The sequence below is a fragment of the Amblyomma mixtum genome, chromosome 10 (genome assembly GCF_055824585.1).
Source record: "Amblyomma mixtum isolate Tamu chromosome 10, ASM5582458v1, whole genome shotgun sequence".
NCBI classification, from domain to species: Eukaryota; Metazoa; Arthropoda; class Arachnida; order Ixodida; family Ixodidae; genus Amblyomma; species Amblyomma mixtum.
The window spans coordinates 15649597-15662934 of record NC_143021.1 but is presented as its reverse complement, the minus strand read 5'-3'; the positions used below and the strand labels follow the sequence as shown (position 1 = coordinate 15662934).

At 49.9% G+C, this 13338-nt stretch overlaps 1 protein-coding gene across 1 annotated transcript in view; it reads left to right on the top strand.

The window, feature by feature from the left end:
- Positions 1-13338, top strand: part of LOC149325196 (uncharacterized) — a 156101-nt gene that overhangs the window by 126080 nt on the left and 16683 nt on the right. Inside the window, exon 4 of the mRNA XM_089564205.1 lies at positions 10028-10186. Coding sequence (XP_089420331.1) covers positions 10028-10186 — 159 coding nt within the window. The remainder of the gene's footprint in view (positions 1-10027; positions 10187-13338) is intronic.

Genomic DNA, 13338 nt, shown 5'->3' with positions numbered 1-13338 from the left:
ACGCGACCATGCACAACTAAAGCGAATGATCACAAACTGTAGCAATGAATATACAAAAATGGCATGCATTGGATATTACAATACTTAAGTACATTCAGGCAACAATGGAAAGCACTGAAGTTATTAAAAAATGAATTATTTATGTGCATGCAGTATGAGGTCTTTTCCGAGATTGTGGCATTGATAATCTCCCCTGGTAGAAGCGTAACGGTTCAGCAAAACAAAAAATAAGCGTAGATCGTTAGACAAGTTGCATTCATAAAAAAAATCTAGGTTAAATCTCGCTCGGGACAGGCGCCGCATTACTGCAATGTGCACCATTACCAGAGGTTCGAAAAATTTACCGCACCACGGATACCGCTGCACGCATACCAACACTTTCGCTTCCACACTTGCTAACACATGCACACACATTGTATGCATCAGCCGCCGCTGTTATAGCACGTTGAGCGGAACCATGAAGTGACAACAATAACACGCATAACGACGCAAAATGATCAGTGAATTAAGTGAGGTTGTTGGCTTTCTGATGCGCATGCATGCAGTTTCAGTATACACAGTCGCTTGGAAGAAATGCACAGTTGCTCGCAGAGGTGGGCAGTCTTCGTCGGGGTAAAGTTCTTGCGGCCGATGTTGTGCAGCCGCTTTTTTCTTCTAATGCTGTCTTTCTTGCCGCTCGGAATCGCGAAAAGAACAAAGGCTTTTTCACGCCAGCGTGTGCACTGAAGTGCGCAGCAACTCGGCATAGCGCTGCACTAAAAGAGCGCGAATAACGCGAAGTGCAAGCGCGCAATGCCAGGGAGCTCGGTCGTAGCAGCGGCGGCTGGCCAAAAAATGGCGCCGACGAAAAATGAAAACACAAAAAGAGCGAACTTTCCGCGCGCTTTTCCCGGAGACCGCCCGCGGAGCCAATCACCGTTGAGAAAGCGCTGATGGGAGAGGAGGATCGGCGAGGGTGCACGGCGCGGCGGCATAGTTCACAGAAAGACGCTACTTTGAAATTATCGCGCGCAGCCTCCGCCGGCGGCCTAACTCCCGCTCCTACCGCTAGGAGATACTGACGTCACGCAAAAGGCGACGCACTCGTTGAGTCAGTTGAGCAGCGGGATGTCGGCCAGGGAGAGGACGGCTCGCCAGACCGCAAAGCGCAAGTTACAAAGAGCCACGGGAACGGGAGAAGAACGAGAAGTACGGCTTGCCAAGCGACGTGCACAGTATGCAGCTAGACGGCAGCGTTCGACAACCGCTGCCGAGGTGAAGGATGAAGCTTCGAGTACTTCTACTCGGTTCGAGCGGCGAAATGCTACCAAACGGAAAATGCGTGCTGAAGAAACTCCTGAACAGCGGGAACAGCGCCTTGTAAAGGAGCGTGCTTACCGGAAGAAGCAACCTGAGAAACGAAAGGAGCAGCGCGCAGAAGAAATGGTTTTACTGCAGACTCAAGAATGTCTCACCGATGCCGACTATGCTTCGCATCGTAGGCTTAACCATAAGCTAAGCCAGGCCATTTTTAACTACCACTCTCTCGCACTGCGCATTGCTCGTTGCCGTCTTCATCAATTCCCATCCGTGCTCAGCGTATTCAAAACACAACGTTGTCGCACTGCCCTCTTAAGTGCATTAAGCGGTCCCAAAATTTTATAGTGTGCTGCCGCTAAGGTTCCCAGTCACTGATTTTGGCGATCTTTGCCTGAAGACTGACCTTGAAACCCCAGCTTCAAACCGAATCTAAATGAAACGCGACGTTCTAGCGCACGTACTTGACATTTCACCAAGTAAGCTAAATCGGCTGTAATTTTTTTCTAGACCGATTAACTTTTCGCTCCGGAGGAATGACAAAGAGGCTGCTCTTTCTTCACGCGGATGAACTTATTAGGGGGCAAAATTACGAACACAAGAACCGCAGTGGCAGCAGTACCGTCAAATCCGGCTGGAGAACGACGAGTTGGTGGCGCGGCGTAGGTTTGAGAGTAGTGAGAGCTGGATGTGTAGGCAGTCGTGCTGCATCCAAACAAGTTGCTCAACAGCCATTGAAGCTTCTCATTCATCCTCGTAGCTTTCATCAGCCATCAATCCTGGTTCCTCCACGCCGTCGTTCCCGCTCCGGCACTCCCAAAGTTACTCAATTATGATGTCTCCGTAAAGGAACATAGTTGCCGTACATAACAGTAGCATAAAACCGGAGCTTCTGCATCGCTGCACAGTTGTTTTTCTCTCTCACGAGCGTGTGAAAAGCTCCATCATATACCCTCAGTAGCATGCATTCCAGGCTCCCCTTTTAACTCAGTGCCATGAGACTCCACTCGTCGAAAGGTTTGCAAACTCTATGAGGCTTCCTCCTCCCTTGTTCACATTTTGTTTACAAGAAAGCCACCTACTTGCCCTCTTCCTTTTATTTTTCTCTCCAACATGGAGTCCAGCGAAATGAGTTGTATTTGCATTGCAAATGCACCAGCTGAATCACAAAGGGAGCCTCGTTAATGAGGCGGCAAATGTAGCCATCCCGCATTCCCGACGGAGAGAATCGCGTAGTAGCCGAACATCCAATTTAGTACAGAGCGGGTGCCCTTATTTTGATCAGAAAATCCCTTTGAGCACGACTCAATCCAACTAGCGCTGTCCGGACTACCTCTCGTTCTTCTGCTTCGTTAGTTGGGGCATTGCCAGAAGGGCGGCGGACATCAATTAAACTGACCAAGCAACATTTGCCAACTATAGCAGCAGCCATTGTGAGCAGCTGATAGGCCTGGTTTTTCTCAGCAAATAATAAATCAACAATTTTCGACAAATTTGGCCATTTTGCTCAGGGACCACAAAAAGAGTTAACAAGGACACACCAAAACCTAACAAACACAGGTGGGAGTCTACTGAAGCAGAGTTGTACAATGAAGGCAGGGAATTTAGTTTCACAAATAACGCAGCGTTCATATGCAGTAATCACGTGGGCGAGTGAAACAGCGCGCAAACTACACAGATTCTAACTTCATTCTAACTAGCTCGAGTCTAATTTTAGTTTTATGTTTTCTGTTTATTTCGCATGCCGTAACCTTCAATAATCGAACTTAGCTTAGGCTATCTGGAACCGTTCTGTGTTTCGTGAACAAACCAGCGAATGGATTTATTTGGTGCAGTGGCGATCGTTTCAGTAAAAGGAAATTCGGTTCGATACCCGAATTCTCTGGCAGGAAACTAAAGTTAGTTGTCAGGGTGGAATCAGCGGAACACAGACGCAGGACAAGAAAAAGGAGGTGCACACACCACACCGCTGGTGTGGTGTGTGCACCTCCTTTTTCTTGTCCTGCGTCTGTGTTCCGCTGGTTCCACCCTGACAACATTATGAACCAACTAGCCCAGCAATTTAAGCTCCTGAACTAAAGTTAGATGTGTGCTGTCGTTTACGCACTTTCGTTTGTCTTTTATCTTCTTTGTTGCAGCTGTTAAGTGCCATTTGGATGCTTCCGAATTTGAGAAGTTCGGTTTGGTTTATTGGGGTTTAACGTCCCAAAGCGACTGAGGCTATGAGGGACGCCGTAGTGGAGGGCTCCGGAAATATCGACCGCCTGGGGTTCCTTAACGTGCACTGGCATCGCACAGCACACGGGCCTTAGAATTTCGCCTCCATCGAAATTCGGCCGCCGCGGCCGAGATCGAACCCGCGTCAGAACTGTATGAAGCAGAAAAAAAATGATGATACATGAATGTGAATAGAAACCAGAGATGCGCCAAGCAGCTAAGGTTCCCGATGCCACGCGCACTCGGCCATCGCAGCAGCCTCTCGCTCTCCGTGTTCTAACTGCATAGCCTCTCTCGCTGTGTTTTGGAAATCGTCATCGCCACGAAACCTATCTATGGCCGCGGGAGAGCGGACGAGGTCTATGACACGTAGGAGAGCGAAATCAAGCTTGAGACACCACGCATGGTGCCTAGCAGTTGAAAAAAGAAGCGGCTCCTCGGGGCGACACGTAATGCACCAAAAGCAGCCAAGGAAACCCGACATAGCTAGCAAATCAAACAATCAGGACAATCGGGACTCTTGACCGCAGAGCAGATGCCCAGGACAATTTTGTCTCTCAGTTGCCCGGATACTGCTTGCATAATGCAGAAAAAAAAAACTAGATAATTGAAGCTAAGCGAGCAAGGACTATATACAGGGGCGATGGAAAGAAATGCGAAGAGAGCGGAATCTGGGCGCTCTGCCGTTCGCATTTCTTTTTCATCACGCTTTTACTGAGATGTTAGCAAAAAGACTCTGGATTCGTCCATCATACAATGCAGGATAACTCTTAACGTATTTTTGTTACCATCGTGGTAAATGTGCGTTGAAGAGAAATTCGAACAGCGGAGTATGGTCGCGTTTCTTTCCATCGCGATAGTATGTGACCACTATAGTTCTGCCATGTGAACCGTTCAAACAACGCTGTTCCTCAACTCCAAAGGTCGCTGCCGCATGTGTTAGGATTTATGGTTTGCAGTTATGAATATGACAGGTCTCCCCTCCAGCAGCGCTGCACCGTACTCCGCTGTGGCGTTTTGTCGTGGCGCTGCATTTTCCCTGCGCTCTTCTGCCGTCGTGTTGTTTTTTCCCTGTGCTGTTTTTTGGGGCGTCAGTAGACAATATGCGAAATTGCTTGGCGGTCTGGCAACACCACGCCCACAACTTCCGGTTTCCATCTTGGTTCGGGCGAGCTCGTAGAGCTGGTGCATCGCTTGCTATGCGTACATTCTTGATGTACGCATAGCTGTCATGAATCTTGCGTGTGAAATTTCAACAGGCAAGCTTCAGCTGCTGCGTTGTTTTTACTGCTGATCTTTTACCAAATGTGCCTGCTTTCAGTAAGCGCCAACTTGCTCCTACCGCGTCCTGAGCTTCGCTTGAAGTCTGGCGCTGATGATAGCCAGAATCGGCACTGGGAAGTGTGTTGGCAAGTCGAACTCTGCGCCACTGTCATTTTAATTCGCGCATTAAAGCACCGGCTCAAGTATCACGCATTATCATTGCTATTTTATTCCCAGGTGGACGCGATTTCATCTGGTGGGTTAGCGAGCGGTTATTTTGCGCTGAGTGCACATATATCGTGACAAACTTCTGTGACAGTGTGAACTTTCGTTCCCGCCGACGCCAGGAGCTTCGTGCATTGCAGTATATTGACACAGGACCCTCGACCAGCTGCGTAATGTGATTCCTTTAGTGCAATGTACAATGCACATCCGCGGTTTTCAACGTCACCGTTTCAGAGCCCGGCGTCGGTTGATTTTCGCCACAATTCGTTGAAACCGCGTCTTGCTTAAGACGCAGTTGAAGCGAGTATTGCGATGTCATCAGTCGATATTAACAAGACGAAAGTGGGCACATATAATTCAAAATATTGTAAGCAAAGACGCAGTTTTTTTTTTCAGATAAGCACTGAGCTACCGCGGCGTCTTGATTAGAGAAAGAGCGTACAGCTGTAGGTGCCTGCACGGACTCGATACGCTAATCAAGCTGTGCATGTGGGGGTGAAATTCGCATGTTCGGTTGCCTCCGACACTTTATTCGCTTCCTCCTAAACTTGGACAAATGGCTTTGTTGCGAAGCAAGCTGTTGCAGTTTGCCACAACGATAATAAAATCTGATGGCCTGAAGGGTTTTCAGAACAATGTTGCACGTACTTTCTAGCTTGGAAATGCGTCCCGCCTTCACAATAAAGTAGCTATATTTTTTTTTCAGACTTTCGCTGCCGGAGATATCGAATGTACAGGAATCCTCAACAAATAAAGCATTCGCACCTCAGTTTTTATACGTAGGATGTATTGCTTCACAAAGGCGCCTTAGCGCGCATAACATGCGGGCGCAATCACGTACGACATTATAAGAAAACAATGTGTGGGATCTTGCAACAACCCCATGGTCCAGAGAGATTGCTAGCCCTTCCAAAACTAATCGAACACGAGAAAAACTTAACTGAACACGTAACAAACTAAGCAGTAACGTGCGTGTGGTTCTTAGAGTGCGCTTAGAACTCCACGGCATGAGCAATCGAGGTTTTTAGATGGAGCCCACTGAGTGCCCATGGCCGCGATTTACCTGCCCGTTAATAAACGTGCTTCTTCGCGACTGGAATGCACGCTTGAGGAACACAGGCGTAGGCTCGCTCAAAAAAATTGCCTTCTCTATTACGTTGCTCAAGTATGCGTCTATATATTCACGCCCGACCGGAGAGTTAATAAATGCACGAAATCGTCTTCTAATTTTGATCAGAGGCAACAAAGGCTGTGGTCGGTATCTTAATGTAAACGCAAATCACCTAGAAAGCTTTGTAAAATTCAGCGCAGAAAGCGCAAGCTGTGCAGTGAATGGCGTGCTGACACACGATACCTCACATGGCATTTGCTGTTACTAAAACGTTGGGACAGAGTAAATAGAAAATAGAAAAGCGAAAAGCTGGAACGCACCTAGTTCTGGCACGCATCGTAGTTTCTTTCCATAGTGGACAGCATAGCGTAAGAGCGCATCGTCATTCCACTTTTCAAACGAAGCGCAGCCGTTTTAACCCAACGCAGGGCCGCGGTTTCGTTTTCTGTACCGAGCCAACATGGAGGACTTAGCGCCATCTCTCGGCGCTCCGAGAACTGCGCATTTCGCATATCGGCTATTGCTTTCACGCATGCCGTTTTGTGGTGTGCTGTTTTTTCCCTGTGCCGTTTTGTCGCAGTGCCGTTTTTTCCCTGAGCGATTTTGTCGCTGTGCTGTTTTTTGCGCGCTGTTTTGATGTATGCTGCTTTGTCGTGTGCTGTTCTTTCATGTCCCCCCTCCCTCGGGGCACTCTCGCAGCGCGGTAGCAGCGACGAGGTGCGGCCCCGCAGCCCCTCCTGTCAACGGAGCCTCTCCACTTTTGCTCACGCTTGTACATACAGACATTGTTGGCAGAAAAATGAAACGCATTAAAGGGACACTGAGGAGAAATTGAAGTTGACTTGCATCGGCAGAATACTAGCTCCTGATTACAAAAACGCCATTTATACTGACAACAAAGCTCTTGTAACGTAGAAAAGAGCAAGAACCAAAATACAGGCATCGCCGCCACAGGCCAAACTCGCAAGTACAAGCTTCATGTCGTCATAGGACAAAACAGTGTTGCTAGAACCAATAGTTCTAGCAACACTAGGACACGAGATGTCACAAATCACTGAGGCGCAGCAAATGCATGCGCAAATGTCATTGACGTCGCCAGATGGCGCCACGTACCCAATAGCTATGCGCGCTCCTGCAGCGCCGGGACCAATCAGCGCCTGCTCAGAGCGGTATGCGGGCTCCCGGTATTCCGCTAACGGTAACAAGGTACACGGTATGCTAAAGGTGTCTATTTGCGAGAACTTCGTTGACGACTTCGAGAACGGGATCCATTGTAACGCTGGCAAAACGCCGGTGCAAACGTAAACGAAGCGACGGCCGCAATAGCCGATAGATGCCTTCAACGTGCGGCCGGCGGTAGCTTTCTTTTCGGCTGCTGCTGGGCCGCACTGCTGGCTACCAGAAATCACGGAGTCTGCGTTACGTCATGCGCACGTCATGTTTCGCGTCACTTATTCCTGTGTCGTCATAGGAGAATCCCAAGTTTGAATCAGAGCGGCGGGAAAAACTTTTTCAACTTCGAATCCAAATTTCTTAGAAATAAATGCATCTTTCGCTGCCGGCCAAGTGGCAACAAAGCCATGAAATGCCGAACTATCGGATTTTGCTATAAAAAAATAATAGAGCTCTCCTCAGTGTCGCTTTAATGGCGTCATATGTCGCCATAGAAATACAGTACCAACACACGCAAAGGTCCTTATCTGTAATGCACATTCAGTATCGATTATTAGTTATTGCTTAATAACTGCGTGGGCTACGTAATAGCAAAGCAATGCACGCACAGGGTACTGCTTTCACAGAAAGAGGGCGTCGTGTTAAGTGCAAATCAAGAATGACAATCCCACGCGAAACCATACTCACACAGTTTGTAATTTCAAGATCACATTGCATTGACGCAAATTATTGTGAATGCGCTTCTAACAAATAATCGACTTTTAATAACAGCTTTATATCTTCATCGTTTCACACCTGCTTAGAGTGTACGGTATCATTCGCTTTGGTGTCTGCTTTTTTGCTGCGTTTGCACCGCAAGGAATCCTTACCTTGTAACGTGGTTTATTACCTTAACGCACTTGCAGAAAATAGTATGTTTGGAAGAAATATCGAAAAATGAGTTAATTTCCATGCTTCGCGTTTTGAAGGCACTGCCGTAGCACTGTCTTCGCGTTCTTCTCGTTTCTTCTCTTGTCATGCCTTATCGTTCGTACTGTCTTCTGTTATGCGCTCTTATTTCTTTTTAGGATTCTAAATAAGCGTGTTTCACTATGATGTAGGTTATTTCTGTTACCATTGTGAGTTCAGTTTATTTTCTTTTCTCTTAAATGCGCTCTAGTCTGAATGTCCTTCGCGATATGGTGCTATGTACAGGTATGTAAACCTTATGTGAGGGGAAAAGTCCCCCAAGCAGACTCGAGTGACCTCCGAGGTGGAGCCCCGGAGGATCCAGAAAACTGTCCCAGACCGAGCACGTCTGTAGATAGAACAAAAATAGTTTTACTTAAAGTCAACCAGTCATTGATGGGTAGAGAACCGTGCGGCCGAGGGTTGAGGAGTGGCTCAGGCGGGGGAATCCGTTGTCTGTCTCTAGAAAGGCGGCGAGACCAAGCACCACCGCAAGCTTGTTTCTGCAGAGGCCGGAAATCGGTCGCGGAGCACTCGCAGCAGTGGCTTTGACGACGCACCAGAGGGACGAGGCGGCCGCCCAGGTCCGGACACCCGGGCACGGCCAGGGAGGCACCTATTCACAGCAGCAGGTCCCAACCACGGGACGACAGGCACGAACCGTCTGCAGGGCCGGCAGGCTCCCCGGGCCGGGCAGCAGCTGCCTGCGCCCAGCACGGCGTCCACTCTCCGAGGCAGCAAGAGGCAGGCGAGAGACAGGAGACCGCACGCCCCTGGTTGCGCTGAACTGGGCGAGGACGGCTTCCCCATGCCTGGTCACCCGGGTTCAAGAAGCCGTTCAGCCGTGACCTCGCCTGTTCGTTGCTCGAGCTCGTCTCCTCGTGCCGTTCGCGCCACGCCTCGTGTCTCTCTTCTTCTTTTCCTTTCTCTTTCCTGAGCGAGCGTCAGGCCTCCGCTAGTGCTGAAGGGCGCTGGTGGCATCACACCTTACATGTGAACTCACTGCTGTTGGTGTTTACCAGGAGCACTGAATGCTCCCTAAAGCTGCCTTTTTGGCAGTGTCCCCTCTTGCTCAGACTGCACCGTGGTCTGCGAAAGAGTAATAATCTTTTCCTTCCCATATCTACCGCGGCACAAATTTTCTTTTAACAGTGGTAGTCGTACAAGACACAATTTAAGTGCAGTGAGATGATGATAACGGCAGGGAGAACGTGGCCCACGTTTGTCGGTTGAGAATATGTCCATAATGGTGGTTCAACAGCGCAAACACACACAGGCCAAGAAAGAGACAAGACACACACACCAGCGCTGAGCTAGCGTGTGTCATGTCTCTTTCTAGGTCTGTGTGTGTGTTTGCGCTGTTGAACCACCATTGTGAATCTACATCAACTAGCTCAATCTGCAGTTCTTCTGAGAATATGTCATGTCCGGCAATGAGGACCACGCAGCCTTGGGTCATGAAGACTAAAGGGCACTGGGCACTCTCTCGAAAGTTCCAGTCGTGGTGATGTGGCAGACATCACATCTGAACGGACCCTTTCGTCCACATCTGTCGCGCTATTCCCTAACGATGTGATGAAGGCAGGCCTGGTAGTGAGCGCGTAAATGTGACACTGCCGTAGCCTTCACTTCTTCATCGCAAGCGCAAGCAAACCTTGGATCCCTGTTTCCTCATGCCTAGAGGGAAAGAAAGAAATGATTATAAATTCGTTTGCGGACTGCGGCGCCAACAGGGGCTGACGCTTGGGCAAGAAAAGGACCCCTGGGTGCAGTCTTTTTTTTCCACTGCTGCAGGGTATGGACATGACCCTACGCCAATGCCTGCTGGCGCACCTGGAAGGCCGCGACCCTGACGCCAGCCTGCAGGTGTCGCCGGCGGCTGTGGAGGAGCTCTGTGCCTGGACGAACATGTCAGCGCTAGCCAGTGTGCGCACGGACGCCGATGCAGACAAGGTAAGGCCCGTGATGCCATTTTGGCATGCGCGAGGAGGGGCTCCTGCTCGTCTTTGACCGCCACATTATGCATGCACGGAGACGGCATTTAGGTCAACGCTGAGCGACCTGTCGCATCAACCTGTCGGCTAGCGAAGAAGGGCGATATTTTTGTATTAAGACAAACTGTTCGGTGCATTGTGTCGCACGCGTGTGCATGTACTGTACTCAACGAGATCAACACGCACGTGTGACCTGTACATATGTTAATATTGTTACGTACTCAGCTGGCACTGAGCACGTCTGGGACGTCTTTTTGAGACGTTTTATGACAGAGCGGAGAGCTCAAAACCAGCCAGACCGACCACCTTCGTTTTTCCTCTACAGTCCGATCTCCTCCGCTTCGTCGTCGACACAAAGCACGTTACACTTCTCCCTCCGCAGACGAAGCCGCCCACGGCCAGATAAGCAGTGTCCCGAGGACTGAATCGTTTCAGCCTAGCAACATGAACCACCTGGGTCTTTCGTGAGCATCGGCCACTGTCAGTAAGGCGCGAGACGACGTAGTTCAAATCACTGATGCGCTCAAGCACAACAAAAGGGCCAGTGTAGTGAGACAGAAGCTTCTGACACAAGCCACGCTTCCGGAGTGGCGTCCACAACCACACTCAATAGCCAGGGTCGTAGGAGATGGGCTGGTGACGGGTGTCGTAGCGGTGTTTAGAGCGCTGCCGTGAGTCCAAAATGCGGAGGCGTGCAATTCGACGTGCTTCTTCAGCTCGGCAGAGTGTGGCGGCGATGGAAGGCTCGCTGTGGATGGAAAAAGGAAGGATGGTGTCGATGCAGCGGCGGGGAACGCGAGCGTACACAAGGTAAAATGGGCTGTAATCAGTTGTTTCATGTTGGGCAGTGTTGTACGCATACGTAATAAAAGGGAGGATGTTATCCCAGTTCTTATGGTCAGAATCGACGTACATGGCCAGCATAGTGGTGAGGGTGCGGTTTGTGCGTTCAGCGAGGCCGTTCGTTTGTGGGTGATACGGTGTCGAGTGACGAAAATTGCATTCCCAGCTACGAAGCAGTTCTTCGACAACATCTGCGGTAAACTGGCGCCCACGATCACTGATGACGACGCGAGGAGCTCCATGACGGAGAATGAGGGAGCGCAGGAGGAAAATAGACACATCAGAAGCAGTGGCGGAAGGTATGGCGGCTGTTTCACAGTAGCGTGTTAGGTGGTCAACACACACGATAACCCAGCGGTTACCATTCGCAGACCGTGGAAAAGGGCCTAGCAGGTCGATGCCCACTTGCTCAAATGGTGTGGTCGGAGGTGTGATAGGGTGCAGCTGGCCTGGCGAACACGACGTAGGAAGCTTAAAACGCTGGCACTGGACACAGCTGGCTACGTATTGTTGAATCGTTTGGCGCATTTTGGGCCAGTAAAACCGTTCTTTTGTGCGGTGAAGGGTACGAGCAACTCCCAAGTGGCCAGACATGGCATCGTCGTGCATCAGTTGAAGGACAGGGATTCGAAGGCTTGCCGGCACGACGAGAAGAAACCGTGCACCGCCGGGCGTGAAATTCTTCTTGTAAAGTAAACCGGCGCGAATACAGAAACGGGCAGCAGTGGAATGACTGGCGGAGTCAAAGAGGGCCGTTAACGTAGTGTCCTTGCGCTGTTCAGTCTTGAATTGGTTAGGATCAGGAAACGTTGGTGATACAGAAGCGAGGTAGTCGTCGAAGTTGTCGCCGTCGCAACCGGTCGTCGGAAGAGGCAAGCGCGAGAGACAGTCAGCGTCGGCATGTTGACGGCCACTTTTGTACACGACAGTGAAGTTGAATTCTTGTAGCCGCAAAGCCCAGCGGGCAAGTCGGCCGCATGGCTCACGGAGGTTTACGCGCCAACAGAGCGAATGATGATCCGTGACGATGGTAAAAGCATTGCCGTACAGGTAGGAACGAAAGCGCTGCACAGCAAAAACTACCGCCAGACACTCTTGTTCGGTAACTGTGTAGTTCCGTTCCGATTTGCTCAGTGACCAGCTGGCATAAGCTATCACGTGCTGTTCTCCGCTGTGGCGCTGGATGAGCACAGCGCCAACTCCGACACCACTGGCGTCGGTGTGAACTTGGGTGGGAGCAGACGGGCAGAAATGGCGCAGGATAGGGCCCGACGTTAGGAGAAATTTCAGATGGCGGAATGCAGACTCACAGTCAGGGGTCCACTGGAATGGCACGCCTTTTTGCAGAAGGCACGTGAGAGGGGAGGCGACGTCGGCAAACCGGGGAACAAAACGGCGAAAATACGAGCATAGGCCCAAAAAACTGCGAAGTTCCTTGACTGATGTCGGCGCTGTGAAGTTGGTGACAGCCTCAACTTTCTGGGGATCCGGCCGGACACCGTCCTTATCGACCAAGTGACCGAGGACAATTATATGGCGTTCGCCAAAGTGACACTTCTAAGAGTTAAGGACCAGGCCCGCTCTTTCAAGGACGCTAGCGAGGCGGCTTTTATGTTCGTTAAATGTCTTCCCAAAGATCACAACATCGTCCAAATAACACAAACAAATCTGCCACTTCAGACCACGCAAAATAGTGTCCACAAATCTTTCAAATGTGGCAGGTGCATTGCAAAGTCCAAAAGGCATAGCGTTGAATTCATACAGTCCGTCAGGCGTGACAAACGCTGTCTTTTCGTTAAATGTCTTCCCAAAGATCACAACATCGTCCAAATAACACAAACAAATCTGCCACTTCAGACCACGCAAAATAGTGTCCATAAATCTTTAAAATGTGGCAGGTGCATTGCAACGTCCAAAAGGCATAACGTTGAATTCATACACTCCGTCAGGCGTGACAAACGCTGTCTTTTCTTTGTCGTTCGGATGCATTGGTGTTTGCCAGTATCCTGATCTCAAATCAACCGAGGAAAAGTATGAGGCGGAGTGAAGACAGTCGATGGCATCGTCTATGCGTGGGAGCGGATACACGTCTTTTTTGGTGATGGTATTCAGGCGACGATAGTCCACACAGAATCGCCACGTATTATCTTTCTTTTTGACGAGAATAACTGGAGCCGCCCAAGGGCTTGAAGATTCCTGGATAACTCCTCGGTTTAACATGTCCTGAACTTGTTGGTCTACTAGCTCACGTTCGGTCGGTGATACGCG